Source organism: Hyperoodon ampullatus (genome assembly GCF_949752795.1).
Source record: "Hyperoodon ampullatus genome assembly, chromosome: 2".
NCBI lineage: Eukaryota > Metazoa > Chordata > Mammalia > Artiodactyla > Ziphiidae > Hyperoodon > Hyperoodon ampullatus.
In genome coordinates, this window is record NC_136915.1 from 110,497,449 (window position 1) to 110,522,855 (window position 25,407).

General features: G+C 48.8%; 1 protein-coding gene across 2 annotated transcripts; it reads right to left on the reverse strand.

The window, feature by feature from the left end:
- Positions 1–31: 31 nt before the first annotated feature.
- Positions 32–25,189, reverse strand: PI4KB (phosphatidylinositol 4-kinase beta). 2 transcript variants are annotated; one of them, XM_079696556.1, is made up of 13 exons: positions 25,140–25,189; positions 19,284–20,220; positions 14,696–14,740; positions 12,025–12,252; positions 10,434–10,661; positions 8,674–8,783; positions 7,984–8,088; positions 7,671–7,794; positions 6,681–6,946; positions 2,359–2,491; positions 1,994–2,114; positions 1,312–1,374; positions 32–929 (listed from the first exon to the last, which is right to left on the reverse strand). In XM_079696556.1, exons 2-13 carry the CDS (start codon positions 20,190–20,192, stop codon positions 748–750), a joined length of 2,514 nt encoding a protein of 837 aa, XP_079552682.1. In that variant the 5' UTR covers positions 20,193–20,220; positions 25,140–25,189; the 3' UTR covers positions 32–747. The 2 variants fall into 2 exon arrangements, with proteins under 2 accessions (XP_079552682.1, XP_079552681.1); XM_079696555.1 differs by lacking the exons at positions 1,312–1,374; positions 25,140–25,189 and having other exon boundaries at positions 19,284–20,207.
- Positions 25,190–25,407: the final 218 nt, after the last annotated feature.

The window sequence follows — 25,407 nt, forward strand, 5'->3', positions numbered from 1 at the left end:
TGAAAAAAAAATACAACTCAGAAATGACACAGATGGCTAACTAAGGACTTTATTTCAAACAAAAATTAAAAATAAAAAATTGAGAGCTATTTCCCTGGGTGTGGGGAAGGGATAAGGGTAAGGAATTCCCCACGGCTAGGCCAATACCCTCAGACCGGAGGGGCTGTGATCATTCCCTTCCTCACTCCTGGGATGGGGAACCTCAGCAAGTGCAGGACCCTATGCCAAAGCCCACCTACCAAGGGGAACTCGGGCCAGGGGGCAGTCCCTGGGAGGTGACAGAGTCGGGCAGCAGCATGGCCAAAGGCCAACCACAGGATCAAGTCCTTAGTACCAAGAACCTACTCTTTTCTCCTTCCTGGGACCCAGGACACATTTAAGAGGATGGCCTGCGGAAAGAACCTCTCGAATCCTAGTGAGGAGAAGAAAGGCCCCAGTGTCCCTCACATTTATCACTTCTGTTCTCTGGAGGGCAGTGAGCCCTGGAGTCTGCCAGGTGGTAATACTGACACAGCTGGTGGGGGCCGGTAGGGAAGCCCCAGCAAGTCTGGACCCCACAGCTGGTTCTCCCAACCCCCCTGGCAAGCTCTACAGTTACCACATGATCCTCTGTATTTCTTGCCTTCCATTTCCCTTGGTGGATGCCTGGGTGGGTGGGGCTTCCTGGTTTAGGGTTTCTCTGACAAGGGCCTTCCCAGGGAGGGTCCCCTGAATCCCCCACTGCTCCGGGGCCTGAGAAGGAGGATGTCACATGATGCCGTTGGTGAGGTACTGGAAGCCATCGTAGAGTTTGGTGGTGATCGACCGCATGCTGCCGTCCACCATCTGCTCCACCAGCAGCTGGAGCTGCTCCTCAGTCATGCTCATGTGGAACCTCTCCTTGAGGTTGCGGATGGTACTGGAGCCATGGAAGCAAGGAAGCTGAGAACCTGGGGGGCAGCAGCAAGCAAACGGTCACAGATGGAAAGGAGGGAGCGGCAAGGTAACAGCCGCCACAGCCAGTGCAGAGCCGGGCTATCTAAGGTGCCCCTTCCCTCCCACCTCAGAGAGATCCCTGACAGTGTGGATGCAGTTCTGCTTGGGCACAGAAGGGAGAATTGGCAGGAGGCCCTTCTTGAGCCCTTTATCCCACAATCCTAAGCCCCTCTAGGTGAGGGCACGAGGGCAGAGGGCCAACACATCTCCCCCAGTAAGGACAGAGGGAGCAGCCTTAGGACCCAGAGGGAGGGCTGGGAAGCGTCTAGGGAATGGGCCCTGAACTGGGCACTCATCTGCTTGCAGGCCTCTGCCTATGCTACGTCTGACACTCACAGATGACCTGGGCCACCGTCATCACGGGGCCAGACAGGGATGCTCCTGAGCAACAGCGACAGCCTGTGGGGTGGGGGCAGGGATGGGGAGGAGACTGGCAGCTCAGACCGGGTGGACACCACAGCCTTGAGGGAGTGGGGACGAGGGCCCAGGGATCCTGGACAAAAGACTGTAGATGGCAAGGCCGTAAGGAAACAGCAGTGAAAGTAGATAAAGATGAGAGAGGAACCCATCTCGGCTCAGAGCAGAAGGGCTGAGTGTCAGGACAGGGAAGGGGTCTGAGGAGAGGGCAATCAGAGGTCAAAGGCCAATGACTGCAAACACCTGAGTTGGTGAAGAGCCGAGCGATGGAAGTTAAACGAGGGGTGGGGAGATGAGAAGGGACCAGGAGGCTGGAGATGGGACTGTTCTTTCTCTGAGTGCACCTAGGAGGTAGTTTTCTGCTGCCTCGCCCTCCCACCCCCAGGACTAGCTCTGTCAGGAATCAGGAGGAATGTGCGGAAGGAGAAACAGGGCACCGGATCAGAGCTGGAAACCCTCTGGGAGGCCCCACCCCCAGTCTTGAGGTGTAGTAATCAACTTTCTGGAGGTTCCATGCCCCAGGGCCCCAACGTAAGTGGGAATCCCAGGGCACTATGGGTACCGCCCTATCGCCAAACGCCTGGCTTCTCCCCAGCCCCACCTTGCTGCATGATCTCCACAATCTGCACCACTTTATCCATGTGTTTCCGAGCAGCAATCAGCCCCTGCAGCATCAGCATCTTGTAGTAGTTGAACATGTCGCCATCCAGGCCGCCCATCACCTGGGAGGAGAGGAGAGAGCTGTGTGTGCAAAGGGGCTCAGTGTCAGAACTTCCTCCCTTGGGCAAACGTGCCAAATTCCGTTACTTCCCCAACTCTTATCAGGCAGGAAGCCTCCCAGGACATCCAACCTCACCCTGACTTATTGCCATTTCTGTTCTGTTTGTCCCCATTTGGGGGGAGCCCATCAGCTCCCCATCCCACGACAGAAAGAACACAGTGAGGCACCTCTCCTTCCTGACTCACGTCTACAAACTCTGTGGTCAGCTTAAAGGCTGATGTCTCAAAGCCCAGGTTTCGGGGTGAGCTGGACAGGATGAAGCCAAAGTCGATGTGGATGATGTGGCCTTCTGCGTCCAACAGGATATTCCCATTGTGTCTGAGGAGCGGGCAGAGCAGAGGAAGAGGCAGTAGTAAGTCCCACTGAGGTGGGAGCTTCAAGCTGCAACACACTGGCCACATGACACCAGGCAAGGGCCCTGCCACGTTTCCTGCTGCCTATAACTCTGGGTCCAACCTCCTAGAACCCAAAGCTAGCAGTGAGAAGAAAGGAAATCAGAAAAGTAAACTGCTAACAAAGCCTGTGGGGTCTCACTTGCTATCATTAACAGCTTAATAAAATAGGTTAAGATTATCCAAATTTCCCGGTAATTGTGATTCTAAGCACCCAAGCCAATCCCAATCTAGCAGAGAACTGGCAAGCTAGGAAAGAAGGCCTCTGCGCGCCAACCAGCTGTTACAGAGGCCAAGCACTTGGCTTAGGGGGAGGCCTCCAGTCACAACCTAATTACCTGTGTTCTGTTTGTAATTCCTATCGGCCCATTGCAGATCAGAAGCCCCACCCCACCGGAAGGGAGCAGAGATCCCAGGCTGAGTGGAGTTTAAATGTGAAATAGTCTGGGGCTTCGAGGAGTCAGTTTTAACTATCTGGTAAAAACACTTATGTAAAAAAATTCTCAGGAGGCAATTCCTACAGGCTAGCTGCTGGAAGAACAGTTAAAGGGAGATAAATCCTAGGTCTCTGTGATTCCCACATGAATGGCCAGTCGAAAGAGGAACAATTAACATGCAAAGCATGCGAGGCCTGGCCCATAACGGACCTCCTCAGTGTCAACAGAGGCTTTGTTAGGCTAAGAGCTCACGGTCTGAGGCCACCTTCTCTGGGGTTGGTCTGACTGGCCAAAAGACAGGGGACAGAGGGAGAACCCAGTCCCACCCGAGTCCTTCCCCCTCTGGGAAAGCATGACAAGTTTAGCAACACACACAATCTTGAAAGCCAGAAAGTTCTAGATGTCCTAGTCCAGCCTCTCATTTTACAGGTGAGAGGTGAGGAAACAGAGGCCATGAGAGGAAAACTGACTGACTTCTCCAAGGTCCCAGGCCAGTGAGAGGCAGTTTCGCTCTCTCCTTAAGTGCTGGAGTTGGCTCCGGCCACAAAGCTACGGGGAACTCATTCTGAAGCAGTTAAGGAGACCTTCAACTGCTTCCCGCTTGGGGCCCCCTTCACTGCTGCCACTTCTCTCCAGTGGATGAGTCCATTCATGACTTGACTATATCCACTCTTTTTTGAGTTATGAAAGGTTAACCAGCTGCCTGCCCCCCGCTCCCCCTTTTAAAGGATGGACTCCCATCTTCCAAATATATTAGTCTCCTAAGGAAAAGCCCAGAGGCCTGACTAGCACCTGCTTCCCTGCCTCCACTTACTCAACCCAGGGGTTCAGGCTCCAGGCTCTCTGGGCCCTGGGTTCCAAATGCTGACTCTTTAGGGATAGTCTAAAGCTTGCAACCAGATTCCTTATAAATAATGACATTTCCCCTCAGTCCTCAAATGCAAAGCCTCTGCTGGCTTTATCTGTAAGGCTGGCAGGGTGGAAGGAGCCACAGGTTCTGAAAGTTCCCTGACCCTTATTTCCCTCCTGAGGAAACACCTGTCTGACAGCATTTTCATCTGGTTTCAATATAAGAATGTCAGGCCAAACAGGCCTGTGAAAAGATGCTCAACATTGCTAATTATTAGAGAAATGCAAGTCAAAACCAAAATGAGGTAACACCTCATACCAGTCAGAATGGCCATCATCAAAAAGTCTACAAATAATAAATGCTGGAGAGGGTGTGGAGAAAAGGGAATGTAAATTGGTGGAGCCACTATGGAAAACAGTATGGAGGTTCCTTAAAAAACTAAAATTAGGACTTCCCTGGTGGCACAGTGGTTAAGAATCCGCCTGCCAAAGCAGGGGACACGGGTTCAATCCCTGGTCCAGGAAGATCCCACATGCCGTGGAGCAACTAAGCCCGTGTGCCACAACTACTGACCCTGCATGCCACAACTACCGAGCCTGTGTGCCACAACTACTGAAGTCCGCACACCCTAGAGCCCGTGTTCCACAACAAAGAGAAGCCACCGCGATGAGAAGCCCACGCACCGCAACGAAGAGTAGCCCCCACTCGCAGCAACTAGAGAAAGCCCACGCTCAGCAACGAAGGCCCAACGCAGCCAAAAATAAATTAATTTAAAAAAAAGATACATGCACCTCAATGTTCACTGCAGCATTATTTACAATAGCCAAGGCAAGGAAGCAACCTAAATGTCCATCAACAGATCAATGGATAAATAAGATGTGGTGTCTATGTGTGTATGTACACACACACACACACACACACACACACACACACACACACACGTAATGGAATATTACTCAGCCACAAAAAAGAATGAAATAATGCCATCTGCAGCAACAGGGATGGACCTAGAGATCATCATACTAAATGAAGTAAGTCAGAAAGACAAATATTATGTGGTATCACTTCTATGTGGAATCTAAAAAACTAATACAAATGAACTTATTCACAGAACAGAAACAGACTCATAGACACAGAAAACAAACTTATGATTACCAAAGGGGAAGGGGGCAATAAATTAGGAGTATGAGATTAACAGATACACACTACCATACATAAAATAAACAAGGGCTTTCCTGGTGGCGCAGTGGTTAAGAATCTGCCTGCCAATGCAGGGGATACGTGTTCGAGCCCTGGTCTGGGAAGATCCCACATGCCACAGAAGCAACTAAGCCCATGCGCCACAACTACTGAGCCTGCACTCTAGAGCCTGCCTGCCACAACTACTGAGCCCGGGTGCCAGAACTACTGAAGCCCATGCACCTAGAGCCCATGCTCTGCAACAAGAGAAGCCACCACATTGAGAAGCCCACACACCTAGAGCCCGTGCCCTGCAACAAGAGAAGCCACCACATTGAGAAGCCCACACACCAAAGTGAAGAGTAGCCCCTGCTCGCTACAACTAAAAGAAAGCCCGCAGGCAGCAATGAGGACCCAATGCAGCCAAATAAAATAAATTAATTAAAAAAAATAAAATAAAATAAACAACAAGGATTTACTGTATAGCACAAGGAAGTGTAGTCAATATCTTGTATAAAACTATAATGGAAAAGAATCTGAAAAAGAATGTGTGTGTGCATGTGTGTGTGTGTATACCTGAATCACTTTGCTATACACCTGAAACTAACACAATATTGCAAATCGACTATACTTCAATTAAAAAAAAAAAAAGAATGTTAGGCCATCATAGGCACTTAATAGATGCTAGATTTCTGATAAGTGGCCCTGTTTAGCTGATCTTAATGTGCTGCCGTAACACTGGAAGCACAGGCCACTGAATGAGTGCTTTCCCAGGACAGCTGCCCTATGCCCTTGGAGAGGCACAACTCATAGGAGCATTCTAGGTATTGACCCTGAGTCACTGTCTGGAGACAGTCTTAAAAAGCAGAGCCTCAAGGGTGTAATTATCTTTGTATGGTATGTTGTTCATCTACATGCGAAGTTGAGCTTCATAAAGGTCACATGATATCGAGAGAAATGACAGCTCTGGGCAAAACAACAGATACTTAAGAGTTTTGGAAATCATATGTTGGAACGAGGAGGAGCGTGTAGGGCTGGGAGTTTCAACTCTGTGTCCACTGTGTGTCTCACAACCATCTGCGCCTTTCTGCTGTCAGTCACCACCACTGCCCTCAGGCCAGGCCTCACTACCTTTAGCTTCACTGCAAAGGCCCACTTACATCCAACATCACCCACGGTGCCAAAGGGCGCATTCACTCAACACAGACTGGATCACGGCACTCCCTCTGCCTGCAGAATAAAACTCCTCAGCCTCATAATGAAGGCCCCACTAATCTGGCCTCAACTTATCTGACATCACTGCTACTACTGTGCCATGCAGTGTGGCCCAAGCTTTAATCACCTCGAGCAGTTTCCTCTGCCTGGGACATCCTTCCCCCACAGCTTTCTCTGTCCTCATTCTCATTCGTCCTTCAAGACCCTGCTTGCTCAAACCCTTGCTCCTCCCATGAATCCTTCACTTCTTTGGCCTTTACCCTGATACTTGTCAGTCTGCCTCCTAGCCTTAATGGCACATGAACGTGTCTGTCTCTGCTTAAAATACGTTGTTTCACCTTTACATTTTGGCAATGGAAGGTCGTGATGAATAAATGAAGGGCCAGAGGGAACCCTGAAGGAAAGGTTAGGACGAGGGACAGGAATTCACCTACCTGTCTTTGACTTGCAGCAGGTAGCAGACCAAGCAGTAGCCAGCACAACTCTGCACAAAATTGCGCTGAGCACTGAGGAATGCCTCAGTAGTGTAACTGCCATGCTCCTGCAGGAAGTAATCGAGCAAGGAGAGCTGTGACTGTTTCTTCACCTGGTGGATAGACACAGCATTGACCACTGGTTCAATCATGCCACTGTCGGCCGAAATCACAAGAATCTTGTATGGCTTGATCCACAGGGGTACTCGCTCCTGTTCCCAAATGGACTGTGAGGAAACACAGAGGCATTGTGACTCTCTCTAAATGGGGGGAGGAGGCTAAAATCCTCTCTGTCCCCAACCTTGGACAGTTCCCATCCTTAGTGGCCTTGAATTCTAGGCCACCAAGTGAGTAAAACCCCCTGATCCCACTGAGAACCAGGAAGTTTTGAAAGGAAGTCCAGGGTCTGACAAGACACAGGGTGGCATGTGAGAAAAGGTATCTCATAGAGAGATATCCAAAAAAGGGAGGGAGAAGAGGAAACCTTGCTGTCACCTCCCAAGCTGGGTGAGTGGGAGCTATTAACCCAAGTTGAAAGAACAGGGAAAAAGACCAAAAAGGATTTAGGGTCAGAGAAAAGTTTCTCCAGAAAATGAAAATATTTATATAAAGAACTGATTAAACAGGTGAAGTTGCTTGTAGGCAACTAACCTGGGGGTCAGGGATTGACATCTCAGCCCACTGCAACCCACTTGCTGCAAATCAGCTGGGAGTTCCGATCAGTGATCAGAACAGGTGCCAGTCACAAAAGGGCCACAAGAGGTCGCTGTGGAGCCGCTCCCGGGGCTGTACTTCCTGGTAGGAGCACCAGCTTAGCTTAACATAAATCCAACTTAGACCTGGGCAGGAAGATGGTCCCCAGCAGAGCTCCCTGCAGAAGGACCTGCGTGATCACCTCAGGTGGGCTGCAGATGGGCTGAGTTCCCCTTCTTTCTCCCTCCCTTCTCTTACCTGCAGTTGCTTCAACACCTGGAAGGCCAGCAGCTCCTGCCGAAGGTCATCCCCACACTTGACAATGACTGACAGGAGCCGCCAGTTGGGGAGATGGCCATAGGGGGAGCCCTCTCTAATGCGCCTGTGAAGAGAAGCAAAAAGGTATCAAAGGGTGATGCCAGGTTGAGGACAGAGACACGGCTTCTATCAAAAATCCAAATCAAACTCCTCACAAGGTAAGGACTCAGACCTCCGCCTGGGGGCCTGATGGATTTTGCCGGCGGGTGGTGAGCTGAGTGACAGTATGGATGGTGGACCCCACCCAACTCACCGCACTTTCTCCTGCCAGGGCTCTTTGAGAGCAACTGCAGAAGGGTCTTCTGGGTCTCGTTTGAAGGCTGTGGGGGTGTGAGCCAGCTGCTCCGAAAGGCGCCGTCTAGCAGGAAGAAACTATATCATTTGCTTGGAGGAGTTACCCCAGATCCTCATGTCCCTGTCTATGCCAGCATTTCCTGCACTGATTCCTTGATTCTGGGCACACAGAGATAGAAACCTGGGCTGAGAAAGACTCACGGAAGGAAACACACCACTGATATCTTTTTGCTAATCTGGTGGTTTGTAATCATGTTCAATGCAGATTACCAGGCCCTGCCCATTCTCCTACCAAGATTCTGCATTCAGAACAGGTGTGGCTCCTGCATCTGCATTTCCAACAAGATCTCCTCCCGCTCCCTGGATTCTGACACGTGTGTCCTCAGACCCACTCTGGGAAATGCTGTTGTAATTCCTCCCTCTGGTGCTTTCATTCCTTTGGAGTCCTTTTAAAATTTAACTTCTTTCTGTAGTAGTCCACTAATTTCTCAACCCACACCTTCAATGCCTCAAGTTTGGTGGCCTCAGGACAAGGACAGAGTAAGGAGAGAGAAGAGGGAAAGACACAGGCTGACAGAGAGGAAGCGGACAGAGAGAAAGGCAGTGCCTAAGAGAGGGATGAATGACGGGCAACATGGTCTGGCCATACCGGATGTCGCCTGCTGCAATGAACACAGGCTCCTTGCTCTCCTGGCTGGTGATGCTGTCCACGGAGAACTGGGAGATGTTGTCACAGCTGTTGGTGTGCACTTCAGGGAGCTGGGGAGAGCAGGGCACTGCAGGTCAGAAGCGCTGAGCACAGGGCTTGCCTCTTTCACCTCCTCCTCAGATCACCCTGCGTGCTGCCATGTCCACGACACGATCAGCGCTCCCTTCCAAACCCTGCTCCAAAAAGCCTCCCCTGGTTACGCACCATCCTGACCACTTGGACCCCAAACTGCCTAGCCACCCCCCCAACAGATCCTCTAGCAGTGTTTTTCAATGTGTCAACTACCTGCATCAGAATTACCTGGAATGCTGCTAAAACGTAGATCCCAAACCTCACCATCAATCTGAATTAGAATTACTGGGAATAGGATCTGGAAGTCTGAATTTCTAACAAGTTCTCCAGAAGACTTCTAACACACTCAAGTTTGCAAACCACTGCCATGACCATCACAGAAAGCTGAACTTTCAGCCTTATATTGAGAGCTCCCCAAGGCCAGGGATGCATTCTCCCTTAGGGTCCAGAAAAGACCCTCTCCAGGCTAGGTTCCTCTGAGCAATTTCTTCAACTTAAGTCATTCAGTCTTATCTCCCCATCTCTCTCTAACTATATTCTACCAGACCCCATGGTCCATATCAAGTCCCTTCTTTACTCTTTCCTTTGTACAAGTGCATTTCTCCTTAACCCCATTGATCACTTACTGCACATTGCCTTGTTGTGTATCTTATACACAGATTTTTTTCTTAAATGTCTGCATCCAGTCTCCCCATTTGGACTGTAAGCTCAAGTACAGAGTCTGCCTTTTCACAAAGTGAAATCTGGTTGTGCTACAGCTCTAATAAAATCCTGCTCTGGATCCCTACAACCCCAGAACAAAATCCAAGTTTCTTTCCACAGCTTACAGGATACTTCTTACAATCTGGCCCATGACGGCCTCTCCAGCCTCATTCTTCACCACCTCCTCATCTCACGACCACACATCACAGCCACACAAAATTTCTTTCTATTCTTAAAATGGGCCAAGCTCTCTCATGTCTTCCAGTCTTTGCACTTGCTGTCTCCTCTGCCTGGAATACTCTGTACAGCTAATTCCTACCTACCTTCAGGCCTCAGCTGAGATATTATTTCCTCCAGGAAATCTTTTGGGGCATGTCCAACCCCAAGTCTGGAATAAGTGCTACCTCCACCCTCAGGTGCTCCCATGACACCCCATCCTCTCCAGCACAACCTGGATCACACCTCACTACACCTACCTGCTGACTGGCCTCATTCTCTCTCCTATTAGGTCATAAGCCCCTTGCAGGCAGGGGCCAAGCCTTGTTTAGTAGCACACAGCACTCAGGGCTGGCACAAAGGCCCTCCATAAACATTCCTTGAATGAATGAATGTATGACTGATTCTTCTCTGCGTTCCTAAGACAACTTTATATCGTAGGTGTTCAATATATATTTTGATTAAATTTTTCACACTCCCCTGGGCTTAGAAGTTCCTTCTTACAGTAAGCCCAAATTCTTCTTGCAGGAAAACGAGCTCCACTTGAATCTGTTCCAGACCAGAGCTGTTCAGAGCTGTCCCCTCTCACACCTGTCACTACCTACGGCACTCATTTGGGTACTTGCTTCAGCCTGCCTCAGGGTGTGTTGGGTTGTCTCAAATACATTGAAAGTTCCAGAATAGGTGCTGTGCCCTTGGAGCTCCCTCACCTCCACCTGCAGCTCGCCTATGTCATCCACCGACCAGGCCTCATCATCGTTGTCATAGTTGGGCACAGTGCTGAAACTGCCTGCCCGCTGCTCGTGGGTGATGCCACATTCGGGCAGGTTCTCTACAGACCGGGTGCTACGAATTCGGTTCTCTGGGATCCGGGCGGGGACGTTGGTGGTGTCGAAGTTTTCACATTCGAGGACTTCCACGTAGATCAGGTAGGGAGCCTGCAGGTAAGTGAGAACAGTATTTGCAACTTACCTCCACCACTGTTCCCCCCAACCCTCAACTCTGCTAACACGGTTCTTCCTGCTGCCCACTCCTGCTCCAACCTGAATCCATCGGTCCCCTGACACCAGGAATGCCATATTTAGGGCAGGAACTTATCTTATGGGTGCTGCTACTTTGTGAGCTCCAATTCTTAACGTCTTTCAGTTCTCTCCTTAATTAAAAACATACCTGAGGTGTTTCCCTCTTCAGCCATGGCTAAAATACTAGTGTCTTCCCCTGAAGTAGTGCTTCTTAAATGTTGGTTTGCATGAGAACCACCTGGGGTGCATGTTGAAAACTGACTTACTTGGGGCCCAACCCAAATCTAGTAACTCAGTCTGGGGCTGGAGCCCAGGAATCTGCATTTTTAAAAAGGCATCCACCTTCCCCAGGTGGTTCTACTACAAGAGGTGTCCCCCAAACTGAACAGGACACAGTCTTGTAAAGCAGTGGTCCACACGCTATTCTGCTTATGTACTTCCTAAAAGTATTTTGAAAAATCATGTATCCCCTCAGTTTTAAGTTGACAGCTAAAAGTTTTCATGGGAAGTTAGTTGCCAAAGTATATACTTTCTGGTGTCATGCAAATATTGATATTTTAAAATAAAACTGTTACATCACTGTCTAAAAAAAAAAAAAAGAATTTGGCTGAGAGAGTACGCAGGTCTTTAAAATGTTTCAGCTCAGCTTCAAAATGTATAGATGATGCACCCGGGCAAAACCATTCCAAACCATCAATTACCACCCATTCAGAGAGGCCTGAATGCCTCTGTGGGCTTGTCCTAAAAACAGACAAAACGAGTGGGAAAAAGTTGGGCACCGTTCCAAGCAGGATTCTAATCTTCAATGCATCTTCTGGGAAAAAAATCTGAACCATTAGTGCTCATTTCAACCAGCAGACTAATTTAGCTAATTCTCTCCTTCTCCCTGCCCACTGTGATCAGAAAAGGTCTTAGAAACAAAGATTTCTCTACTCTCATTGTTGCTGTACCTGGAAAGCCTAAGAGTTATAGAAGGGCTGGAGAAGAGCTACCAAAAGGACTGTGAGGAGGGGAGAAGAGCGGCTCGCTCCTGAGACATGGCAAGAGGCAAGCTGAAAAGATCAGGCCTCTTTGATCCAGAAAAACAAAGCCCAAGAAGGGGGACAGGAGGGCCCTCGGAATCACAACAGTACTCAGGTGAAGTCAAGGCTGACACGTGCACGTGAGCTACGGAGGGAGTCTAGGATGCTGGTGGGGCACCCCTGGGCACATACACACACCCTGGACAACGACAGGAGTAGTCAGATGAGGGGTATGGTTTGGGCCAGAGCCCACCTACCTTGTCCTTAGAGTTGAGGACAACAGCCTGAGTGTGGGGCACGCGGACCACGTGGTGGTCAAAACCAGCAGTGGGCAGCCAGACTCGGGCAGGGAGCTTATGGTTGAGCAGGGAGAGCTCTGAGATCAGCCGCTGTGTTTTCTGTTCCTTGGTGGGGAGCGTGGCCAGCCGCTTGCCAATCGCCATCAGGGACTTGATGAATTCTCGCTCGGGAGCCAGTCTGACGGGCTACAGGGGGTTGGGGTGAAGCAGAAGATGGTGAAGAAACCATAGAAAGAAGTGGCCCAGTCACTCCTGGCCATGCAGGGCAGGAGTCTCAGTGTCTCTAGAACTCCAGGGAAGGAGCTACCTTTAGGCCCTTGTAGGAGATCCCGCCCACCCCTGTCAACTTGAATTGGGAACAGGTGGAAAAGCCAGCACAGTCCTTCTCCACAGGCTATTTCTTGAGGGTAAGGGGGGGATGTGTGAATCCAGGTCACCAGGTGCACCCCTCTTCTCTTGGACTTGAGTTTCTGAGGAACTGTCCCAAGGCTTCCAGATGGGTGGGGGGATGACATCCAGAGAGGTTAGCCAGGGACCCAGAGAGAAATGCTGCTTACACCTGAAGTGCTTCACCCATCTCAAGAATGAGGCTGTCCCTCTCCCCACCTGGATGCTTGGGCTGGGTGTCCGCCAGGGCCCACAAGGCTAAGGAGGGGAACGGCGAGTCAGTATCTCCCCTTTCAAAGGAGGACTCAATCTATACGTGACTTTTGTTGCTTTCCACGGCATCCCCCTGTCCACCCCACAATCTCTCACAAAGGGTCAATGCACATGCAGGGGATGAGGGAAGGATGAGCTGACTTTGCACTAATGAGGGAACAATCAGTGGGAAAAGAAAAAGCAGATGGAGGGAGGTAGGGGTGGGCAGGTGGGTGGAGAAAACAACAGCTCCTTTCAGCCCCTGATGATGGCCCTGAAGACCTGTCTTTTTCAGTGAATCCTCCTTGGATCCTCTTCCCCTACCTCTCAGGGACTAGGCTCCCCATATTAGCTCCCTCCTGTGAGCTTGGCTGCTCACGCTGGGCACTTCATTCTCAGAAAGGGCAAAGTCAGTCTGGGGAGTAAGGCGGGGGTGGGGAAAAAGATGGACTCAGCTAGACAGGAAGAAGGGCTCTTTTCCCAGCCTAAGTCCTTCTACCGTAAGGGGCATTTTATCAGGATAGCCACCCCGTTCCATCTCTCCTCACCTAGATAAGAACAGTATCTCTTCCTCTTATAGAAACAGTAGTATTTCACTCAGCAGGCTTCTCTCCCTCTCTGTGTGTCTTGCTTAGTTTCCTGAGTGAGAATTTCTACCCTCACTCCCTCACACTGCAAAAAAGAACTTTTGAAAGCTGGGCAGTACCATGCCCACCTCTGCATGTGTACAGAGCCAGAGTTCAAAGGGACAGCTCATCCCTCAGCCTCTACCCCACAGGGGGCTGGCTCAGGTCCCCATACAATAATGAAAAACAGGGAGTCTGAATCAGTCAGGAATGCTTTGGGAGGCACGGTTGAACAGAGATAAAGACAGTAAGACAATAGAACTAGACCTCTGTGGTCCCTGGAAATATCCCAGTGGCTTAATAGAGAAAGAGAAAGAAAGGAAAAGGAAATTTGGAGACTCACTCCTTTGTTCATCCTTATCCCCTAATCCATCCACTCAGGTGGCAAACGGTCATGGTCCCAAGGACCCTCCACCCCAAACAATGCATAATTATCTCAGATTAGAAACAACAGAATTCCTTCCCATCCTCAATTCAGCATTTGGGTCGGGGGCCCCTAAGTTACGTCAGCATGTTGGAAATATGACCCCAGGCCTCGAGAGAGAGGCACTGCCACATGGGAGGAGATAGGAATCATGACTGAAAGGGGATCAGCACAGAACAAACTGATTGTGTAGACAAATCAAAAATAAAGTGTAATAAAATCATCCAAACTCCCAGAGGGTCCAGCATTTCCTCTCACGTCTCTGCCCAGCAACAAGGTCCGAGACCCTGTGGGACCAGAGGGTCAGGGGTTAGTTCAGAGGGAACAAGAAAGGAGAATGAGGATTAAGGAACATCGTGGGCAGTGAGCTGGGAAAGGGAAGAACTCAGACCTGGAAGAAATGTGGTTGAAGTTAAAAAGAAAGCTGGCTGTGGGGAGGCAAAACGTTCCTTCAGGCCAAATCCTGTTTGCTTTTCGGGTCAGCTCACCCAGCACAGGGCCTAGCATTTGGAAGACACTGAATAAGTATTTGATGGTCTGATGGCAGAAGCCGTGGGGAAAGGGTTCTGGGTGGGAGAAACAGGATCCTCAGGGTTTCCTGCCAAGCAGTTTTTGGCTCCAATCCAGGGATAAATTCTACCTCTCTCCCAGCTGTTTGCTCTAGAGACCCAGGAGCTGGGGGCTGAGTTGCACTGCATCCCAGCTGTCTCTGGGAGAAGGATCAGCTGAGCCCCACTCAGCCTGGGCTCAGAGCACTGGCAATAAGCAGCAGGGGGCTCCTCCAGGTCTGGGAGGCCTGGGAGGGAGGAGCTGATGTCCCAGGAAGAAGAGGCACCTTTTAACTCCAGCCTTGGCCTGGGGACTCAGAAGACCTGGGGACGGAGAGGAAATGCGGCCATGGGGGGAGCCTGCCACCCAGTCCCAGCCTGGCCCCACTTACGGAACTGAATGAAATATCAATACTCTCGGTGCTGGAGGAGAGCTCCTGGGAAAGGGCCAAAGGGCAAAGGGGAGAAGGAGGGGGCGGAGAGGGAAGGGAGAGAGACAAAGGCAGAGAATTTAGCTCCAACTTGGATCATAACTGCTTCTCTTGTGTAGCTCTACCTTTCTGCTTTAATGAAAGAAAGTCAACCCACAAATGCCACTTGCCCAGAATCTTGACACTTGTGGAAGATGCTAGTGCAAACCTTGAGGTCAGAAGGGTTGAAGAGACAACTGTCCTCTGCTTTCCACTCTCCTCCCTTCTATTCTTGCCTGCACAAGACTTCCTTCTGGGACAAATTCTAAAGCTGGATCCCTCAGGGAGGTAACCGTGCTGCCAAGCTTCCCTGCTTTCTCTTCATCCACTCACATGCTCTCAACCAACCCCTTCTCCATGGAGACCACCATCGAGAGACTTAACAAGCTTCATGGCCCCCACGCTGGAAATCCCATGTTCCTCCAGCTTCTTGGAAGCGTCAAGGAGGAAGCAGAAGAGCTCAACTTGCAGTGCCAGGTGCCTCTCCTCTCTAATCAGCCTCATTATCACCCTGGGAAACCTAATCCCAACCTTCAATCATGTGACAAGGGATACCATGGACCCATGAGCATGAAACTTCTGGGCTGGATGCTGCTGGGAGTTAAGGATGAATGACTTTCTTACCTACCAAACTTCTGTAGGCTTCCTATCAGGGTATTTCACATGATACTCAATAAATTACAATTTTTTTGACGTAAGTTGGGGAGCCAGGTACCAGCTGAATCCATCTGAGAAAGCTGAGCAGCAGCAGCTGTCCTAGTCCCAGCCCAGGGGATTTAGCTAAACCTCACCCCATTCCTATGTCTTACTGGTGTCTGTAAGAAAAACAGGGGAAAGGGCCGGTACTGAAGCTCATTCAGCGGCTCTGCTGCAGCTCGTGCACAGGCCCATCCTGGGTTCTGTCCACCAGGGTCTCCCAGAGCAGGAAGAAGGGGCAATATGTGTGCACAAATGTGCAGCAAGGGAGGGGCCTGGACTTGAGAGACAAAGTCCCGGGAACTCCCAGGGCAGGAGGGCAGTGGTCACTGAGCTACTCTGCAATCCGCGTTTGAAGCAACTACTTAATTCAATTCCACGGTTTAAGTTCTATTCTAGCTGAAGGTCCTCTAGTCAGGTCTTTCTTTGAAGAACCTAGGGAGAGGGGCACTTTGAGGGAGAAGTGAAGCTGAACACTCTCCCAAGGCAACAACTGCTTTGGGCAGGGGTGGGAGGGAGAATTGAGGCAGCGAGGATGCTAGAGGCTATGGTGACTTACTGGTTCAATTTTTACTCATGAGCTGGGTGGGGAAGGAACAGCAGGCAGGATATTGGTTCCATGAGCCACGCTCCAGCTGACTCTCCTACAGACAGGGCTGTCCTGACTCATTAACAGCTTTGGGGGAAGGGAGGTATATCATGACCTGCTCCTCTCTCCTACTCTGTAGGCTTGAGTCACTCAAACTGAGTCAGCTCCAAGGAGAAAAGCTTGAGGCCAAGAAGCTGACGTCACACTCTATTAGGCTGAAAGGCCTGCTGCGGCTTACAGTGTGATATGCAGCACATTTCTCTGTACAAAGGTTATAGCCCTGAGAAGACAAAGCTGATCTACAAGTGTCATTATGTGCAGTGTGGGGCTAGCAGCTAAATTACTGCCCCCTGCACCCCCAACCCTATGCCAGAATATTTACCATTTGGTTACAACTGCAAAACTGCCTGAACAGAGTTCCCTGACAAGGCTGATAGAAACTGCTTTGAAGGAGTGGGCTTGGAAGGGTGGAGAATGGTGGGAGATGGAAGGAATCAGCGCTAGAGCCCTCTGAATGTAGGGGAGAGTGTAAAGGATTCCTCATTAAAAGAAAACAACCTCTGTGAGATCTGGGCAGAGAAGAACTCTGTAGGGATACTCCAGGCAGGAAGAGACTTGTATGAGCACCTGGGCCTTTTCTTTGAGGCCTCTCTTCACCCTCCTGAGCTTCCCTACTGGTGGCAGGAGGGTAGCATTAAACTCCGAACCCACAGGAAAGTGAGAGATGGGGAGCGGTGTGTCTCTCCTTCTGGAATCTCTGCTCAGACCTGAGATAATTATGTTTTGTTTTAGGAAGCTGTATACTTCCTCCTCATATGCAGGAATCAACATTTCAAGAGTCACAAGCTCCACCAAGAAACTGTTAGAACTAATAAATTCATTAAATTTTCAGGATACAAAATCAAGAGCCACAAAGTAAACAATTTCCTAGTTAATGCGATCTCCATACAACCTTGTAAGTTCCTGAGTGAAGGACAGCATTTTACCCTTCATCCTCCACTGCCTCTAGTGCAGGGCTCCACACAGTATACAAGCTCAAGAGCTATATGTTGAGTGAATAAATGTTGCATGATGGGGAGAAGGAGTATTAGAAAGAAAGAAAAACAATTCCCTTGGTATTTGGGAGACAAAGGCCTTGAAAGATGTATTCTCAAAATGCCAAAGGGGTTTGGAGAGACCTCTGTGCTGAAGACTCCAATGCTCAGACTCCTGGTGACTCTCACTCTCACATTTCCTGAGGAGCCACAGTGGATTCAGGTGTCTCTTTCTGCCAGCATCAGATAACTTGGAAGTGCCTGGGGACGTGGTATCTCCTTCCTTTCCTGGATCTATTGACCCAAGATAAAGGAGCCAGGTTGGGAAGAATGGCAGCTGGAGAAGCCAACCTAGAGGATTTAAGCACTCACAGAATACCTGTGTTTCAGCATCACCCCAAATCCCATCCTAGGCAGGAGTCAGATGCAAGGAAAAGGGACTGAGGACCAACACAGAGTAAGAAAAGCCAGAGGCCTGTTTTTCTGGTCCTAAGATGAGAACTACAAAATGCCTGCAGAGAAAAGCCAAGAGGCACCAAGGGATTCACTTGCAGCTGCTCCCACTCATACTGATACAGGCTCCCTCTGATACCCCAAGAGGAGGAGCTCCCAAACACTTCACGACCTTAGTCCCACCGGCTCTGGATGATTCTTCTTGCAACAGCCTCCCTTCATGACCCTAGGCTGCCCTGCCAAGCTCAACCAGAAATGAAAATGGTCTATTCTGGTTCTGAGAACACTTGGGCTCTGCCTGTGCATGGATGTGGAAACCTTCATGGCTAAGGCTTAGGCTGTTCTTCCCCATATGGACTCTGACAGCTGAGGCCTGGTCTGATATGCACTGGTTCAGAGACCTGGGGCAAATCATCTAACCGCTCTAAGCTGTTTCCTCAATGGTAAAATAATACCTGTCTCTTAGGGTTGTTGTGAGGATTAAATGTAAAGTATTTGACATGATGCTTGGCACGTAGTAAGTGCTCAATAAATGTTAGTTCCTTTAGCTTCACTATTATTCTCACAATAAAATACCGAATTTCCAGAGAGACCAGGCTCTGTAGTCTCCCCTGCTCTTGCCTTTTCCCTTCCCTCGTCACTCTGACCTCTCTCTAGTTGAAAGAAGTCCCATTGTATCAAAAACGTGAGTGGGTTATGTGCCCCAGAGAGGCAGATGCCAGCACAACTATATGCATTTTCCAACAACGCAAATTCCTCGTTCTTTTCTCCCTTCTTTTCTCGGCTAGGCTGGCAGCCAGGATGGGAGCGTGGCTGGTGGTGAGTCAGGGGTGGGGTGGGGACGGGGGCACCATTGTCTGGCTGGGACATCAGGTCACTGATACTACTGGTTGTCCACCGAGCAACTTCCCCTGCTGTCTGTCCAGATATGGAATGAAAGGTGGGTATAACCTACTGATGTGCTTATCTCATCCCTGCTCTATATCCTAAATGGGATACCCTGACTGCTGCTTTCTCTTCTTTAGGTTTCAGATCCTTGACTAGACACTGGGTATGCCCAAGATTTACTCTATTACCAGGACTGCTTCCCTCTTCCTTTTGTGCTTCTCCCAAATGATATGGGAAAAAAACAAGCAAGACATCCTTTCTCCCAAGGAAAGGCGGGCGGGAGGGCATTCTGCAGATGCCTCAATGATAGGGAATGAACCTTACCCTTATGTCAACAAACAGCAGGATCTTCAGGGAGTGGGGGAGAGGGATTATGAGGAGTGGCTAGGAGGATGAAGCTGAGGTTCCACTTAACATCGCCCCTCCCGCAGCACACACAAAATTCACACACAGGGTCCCTTCTCCTCCCCCATGGTTGCTGCTCTGAGAGGTCCTGGTAGATATCCCAGGTTTCAAGTCAGGCTGGGGAGGGTCTCTGCCACAGTTCTCAGTAAGAGAATGGAAGTGCAGTTTAGGAAAAACACATTGGACAGGGTCAGGAGTATCAGCCTTGCTGTTAGCTATATGACCTGAGGAAAGTCACTTTATCTCTCTGGGTCTCCAAGTTCTTCCTTTGTAAAATGAGGCAGCTGGAATACATGAATTCTAAAGTCTTTTTCCATTCTAACATTCCATGCTTTTATCGATGAAATGAAACAGAGGGACGGAGAGAAAAGGACAGAGTAACCCTATGTCAGACATCCTGTCTCCATGCCACCTTGCTTACCCCTGTCCCTCCCGGGAATTTTACCTCATCCTCATTCTCCACTTTAGGATTGCTGGCTGTTCGTTTCAGGTTGCTGCTGAGACTTATGCTGGCGGTGGCATCTGACTTAGAGCGCTGGTGAGTCCTTTTAGAGGGAGACAGCCCTGTGTCAGGGGCTGGGCTCAAGGAGGGCAGCTCCCTCTTTCGGTGAGCTGGCTTCAGCTCATCTGAGAGGATCAGCTTCCGTAGCTTGGTCCCGCGGGAGTGTCGTTGAGTGGAAATGTGCATGTCTGAAGAGTAGGCCCCCAGCAACAGGGCACACTGGAGAGAAAAGTTAATGCTCTGGCGGCAACGGTGGACGATATAGGGCTTGATGGCATCACCCACGTCCTCATCCATGTGAATGTACATGTTAAGCAACTGGGGCAAATAGAAGTCCACATCCTCATTACGAAAGCAGAAGAGCCGGTTGCCGATGTACGCTTGCACTCCGGGCTCCTTGGAGTTATACAGGTATGAAATGGCCATGGAGATGTCAAATAGTTTCGACTCAAACAGCCTCAGCAGCCAAGACTGTTTGGCTGAGTTGTTCTGCCGCCGCCTTCTTGCTCCCTTGGCTGTGCCCGAGGCCACCGTGGCCCCCATCTCATCTTCCTCCTCCCTTATCTGGGAGGGTGGATCGTCCAGGCAACGGATCTCACTGTCCACACCATCCCCATTGACCAACTCCAGTGGGCTGCCTCTGCTAGAGATGGCCACACCTCCATGCAAAAGCTTGACTTTCTCCAGCACCTCCTGGCAGGCCTTCTGGGCCACCTCAGGGTCTATCACTGATAGTTCCCCGACCCCCTCCGTGATGACGCTTAGCAAGGAGCCCCCATTGTTCCCTGATGGGCCAGGAGTGGGCTCAGAAGTTGGCTTCAGCAGGGCAGGCTCCACTACCGTGTCTCCCATGGCCACAGCCAGACTTCGAGCTTCCAGGCTACGGAAGGAAGGAGGGAGGGAGAAAGGAACAGAAAGGGAGACACGTACACACTGGTTAGTGGTGCCATCCTCAGGTCTTCCCTTCGTCATGAAACCTTCCCTAGCACCTCCCTTCTTTATGTCTTCCTGGACTCATTCAAAATCAGATGAAAAGACCTCTCCTCCCAGGAAGCTTTCCCTGACTACCTCCCTCCACTTCTGATTGCTACATTATTCTTCATTCCTTCTGCACTTAGTTACTCAGCTTAGCCTCTATTCTTAACTTGTATTTGCAGAATGCTGCTTTATATGTGTTTTGTTCATATAGGTTTACAAATTCTTCAGGTAGACTGGGAAGCAATTCTGGTTTTAATTCCCTTGTCCCCAACTCTTCAAATGCTTTTCTATCTCCATATCTCCCTTTAAATGCCTGCCAATAACCTTTTCCTTTTCCTCTTTGAACTGTATTTTCTTACTCATATAACACTCCATACACTGGTCCTGAACATCTCACCTTTATTTAGTGTTAAAATCTTGATGTATTTTTCTAGTTACAGATACTTTCTTACCTTCCCTTTAGACTCAAAGTTCCCAAGAAATAAGGGCCAGCAAATATCACACCAGGCTTCACTGAGAAGAAAAAGCTCTAAAACAACCATCATCCCTGCTGAAGTGTGCCATTTCTCTGTTCGTCTGACTTCATGACATCATTCTCCCTTTCTCAAGTGCTGTGGCAGCTGAAGGATAGTGGAAAAACTCCTGAACTTGGAGTCAAATAGGCTGAGGTTCAGAATCCTGGCTCTGCCATTATGAGGATGTGTAAACTTATACAAACCATATATCTTCTGAGTTTCAGTTTCCTCAACTGCAAAATGGGAAAAACATATCTACTTCTTATTGTTGCTGTGTAGAATAAATAACTTTATGTGTGTAAAAGGATCTAACACAGTCCCTGGCACACAGTAGTACTTAACAAATGCTAGTTGAATCCTAATCACCTAAAAGGTTAGTAAACGATGCGTGTGCACACACACATGTTGTTTATAAGGGAAGTGAACTGCAGTTAGTGCTCGTTACTTGAGACTCTTCCAAAACAATTATCCCAACACTACTTTCCCCATTCTCATACACACACTCCAAGAACTGGAGGGGCTGTGAGAAGGCAAACAGATATCAGGCTGGAACTCATGTGTCTAGAATGTCCAAAGAACAGGGAGGGGCAGGAATCACATAACCAAGAATCCCTCTCTGGAGGGACTCTCAGAAGGAACGTCAGTGAGAGAACACTGTTGATAAAAGCCATTGCCTTTCTAGAATGATTCTTCAGAGCCTCACCAAATCCAAATCAGGAGAATCAGTGCAGAACAGGAGGAAATTTCAAAGCAAGGACTGGGAGAGGCACACTGTTAATGTCAGACCAACCCAGCTCTGGAGTCTGGCTGTAGTCAGCAATGGACTCAGAGGCCTCTTCACAAAAATACAAATAGAGTGCATCTAAGACACACTCAAGAGCATGAGCAAGAGGAAGGCAGAAGCAACTGTGGAGCTGGAATGCAGGTAATTTCCAACTGACAGTGACATCAGCTTTGACACTAGTGAACCTGGGTGCATATACTTTGGGTAAGTGGAAGGAGGCTCAAAATACAGATTCTCTAGTCACTCTGCAAAGCCCCGGTTTCCACTGCCACTCTTTCAGTGCCTCTTCTTGCACCTCTGAAACGTTAAGACTCAAGGTTACCTTCATTTGCCCAACATTATATAGTACAGCTCCCTGACTCCCAGCAGTCAACCAGTAAAGTTTTGCAGGAAGACAGATGGGGAACTCAAGTTCTCAGAAAGCATCAAAAATGGCTGCTTTGGTTTATCTTTCTCCCAACTCTGTCAAGCAAGAAGTTCATTCCCAAATTTAGTTTCTCTGATGCAGTTTTGAGCTTGGGATCAGCAAAAAGGTGGCAACTCTTTCACTATGCTCTCTCCCAAATTAGGCAGTGCCCTCTGAGCAGCAGAACCAGCATGGCTGCCCGTGCAGATCTGTCTCTACTCGCAACTATGGGTTGCACAGGAATAATAAGAAGGAAGCTTTAGTCATTCCCTGCCGCACCTTTGTAGGACACTCTGTACCAGAGGGTCACTCAAATTCAACTGGGAACACTACCTTTTAGGTCTGCTTAGAAACTCACACAACAGCCTCAATCACTTTATACAGCCAACTCTTTTTTCTCAATCTCTCTCTGCTTGGCACATTTTTCTCTTTCCCTCTACTCCAGAGACTTCCAAGTCACCAAAAGCTCCTAAAAATCCACTTTTCAAAACTTGCAAGGGAAATGAAGTTCAGACATTCTCCACAAACACATCTCAGACTTCACTAGGAAACACAGAAGATTTGGAAATGGTCACAATTGGGATTATTACTGGCACCAGGAAGGAAGGAAAGGAGACCATCACTTCTTTTATTCCAGGGCTCAGTTAGAAGTCCCACATCACAGTGTTCAGGGGACTTCCCGCTGAATAGAACAGGTCCCCAATTTGGCAGCCTCTACTCTCCAGGGAACAGACAATGTCAAGAGAAGGAGGAAAACCAAACTCCTCTCCGGTATAGGCAGCTCTGCCACTAGAAACTACCAAACTGGAGCTAGGCCTCCCTCCTGGCCTTTCTGAGCCTCAGGAACTGCCTGCATCTGAAGCAAGTCATGGGGAAAAGGAGGAGTTGAAGGAAATTTAGGTTGTTTTGGCAATTTAGGCAATAAGAAATAAGAAATGGATTCTCCCAAACCTAAATCCAGAGATGGTCTTCAACATCAATTCATTCATTTTCAAATGCAAAGAAAACATAGCTTTGATAAGTAACTATTCTAAAGAGAGTGAAAGGACTAGAAAGCGAAAAAGGAAGAAACAGTTTCTGTATTCACCACCCTTCTCCTTATAAGTCAGAGAACAAGAAAAACACGAGAAGGAAATCCAAACCTTTAGGATCAGATGACTTCTATGGCTCTCAAGGACATTCAGACAACTGAGGCTCCACATTTCACGCTGGGAGCCTAAACTGGCCTTCCAGGGAGACTGGAAGGGAACTGAAGAGGCCGACCCGCCCCAGACTAGCAGCTGGCCTCTAGGAAAGGGGTGTGTGTGTGGGGGGGTGGGGAGCATGTTGAAAACCGACTGGCTCCACACGTTATGTCTGGGCAATGCAGGGAATCTTCAGCTGAGCATCAGAGGGTTGTTCAGGGCAAAGCAGAGAACAGCAGCAGTGAAAGAGGACAGAGAGGGTACATATGCACGTGTTCTGTGACTGAGCATTTAAGTAAATGTCTGCAGAAGACTCTGGTGGGGAGGGAATGCTATCACTTAACATGGCTTCCCGCCTCTCATCACCTCAAAAGATTTTAGGCAAACAACCCTCCATGGCCTCCGTTAAAGGACTTGGTGGATTGTTCTCTGGTAGGACAGGATATAAAGAGCCCCAAATTAATTTCCTCACTCAGTTAATCACCATTCCCTCCTTAAAATCTTTTTCCATGAACTAGATAAATACAATTGCTTCAGATCAATCCTCACGTTTTTATATGTTTCTGTGTTTTCAGAGAATGACCCTTAAGAGATCATCTAATTTAGTGTTCTGCCTCCAAGCGGATACGTGAGCTCGATTTTCTTCCACTTCCTTTTAAAAGATCCCTTTGGAAAAAAAAAAAAAAAAAAAGACCCCTTTGAGATGGATCATGTAAATTGGAAAAAAGAGCAGTGGAGCCAATATCTTCATCCTACAAGGTAGATAGTTAAGAGAGGTTATTAAAAGTTAAGGGAAAGATCAGAAGATTCAAATATGTTATTTAAAGTTACACAGGGGACTTCCCTGGTGGTGCAGTGGTTAAGAATCCGCCTGCCAATGCAGGGGCACGGGTTCGAGCCCTGGTCCGGGAAGATCCCACATGCTGCGGAGCAACTATGCCTGTGCGCCACAACTACTGAGCCTGCACTCTAGAGCCCATGAACCACAACTACTTACTGAGCCTAAGTGCCACAACTACTGAAGCTCGCACGCCTAGAGCCCATGCTCCGCAACAAGAGAAGCCACCGTGATGAGAAGCCTGCGCACCGCAAGAAGAGTAACCCCCGCTCACTGCAACTAGAGAAAGCCTGAGCGCAGCAACGAAGACCCAACGCAGCCAAAAAAAAAAAAAAAAGTTACACAGGCTTCCAGTAGAAATAAAAATGACAATATATAAGCAAGAGGTGTGAATCTTCTAAAGTGCAATCTTCTTTTGTAACAATTAATAAACCAAGAAACAAAGGCACAAGCATTTTATCTAAGGCTATGGCAATAACTGTCAGAGAGAAACACTGAAATAATTAAGATGTTAACTCTAGGAGTAGGGATGAAGGGAAAGGGAGTATAGATTTTCATCATAAACTCTTTAAGTACAATTGGATTTGTTCAAATGCATGTATGCCTTTAGTAGTAATTTTTAAAAGAAGTTGCTCTTCTAAAGAGACTCCTAATCATCCTAAGCTGCCTGTTCTGTGGTTGAGAATTTCCTCCTCATGTCTCAAGGTTTAACTCAAACCTTTCTTTAAGGAGGTCTGAGCTCATCTTTCCCCCTTAACCTTAACGGTAAAAATGGAGATTGAGTACAACCTTCTCCTTGTAGAAACAAAGAGTCGAGCAGTCAAACAGGCTCAAGCCCTACAAGGAACCAGGTAAACACTTACCCAAGGCCCCAAGGCAGGGTGGCATCAGGGGAGAGGGCATTCTCAAGCTACCAACAGGAGGGTAGGGAGAGCAGTGGTCTCTGGGTAGTTAAGTCAATATTGAATCAGGCTGAGAATTCTGTTCAGGGCTATAGAGCTGGTATAAGCAGATTCTAGCCAGACAGCCCAAGCCAGCTCTGGGAGCCCCTGCTGTAACAGACAGATGGGAAAGAAAGCAACCTGTACACTCACCTCTCTCTGAATTGTTCCTTCCTGCTGCAAGCTCCAAATGCACTTGAACTAGGCCCTCTCTTGTCTCATGCCAGTTACTGAGAGGTCCCTCTCAAACTTCTTCCCCAAATCAAAGAATCTCAATTTGCTGCTTTAGATGGCATTCACCAAACATGTTCTTGTGCAGTGTGGACCCAGCTCTGAGAAGGAAGCAGGGAAACTAAGGGAAATATGACTTCTCTTTAGGGGTGCTTCCAAGGAGTGAAGCTGCTCCTAAAAAGGGGAATTA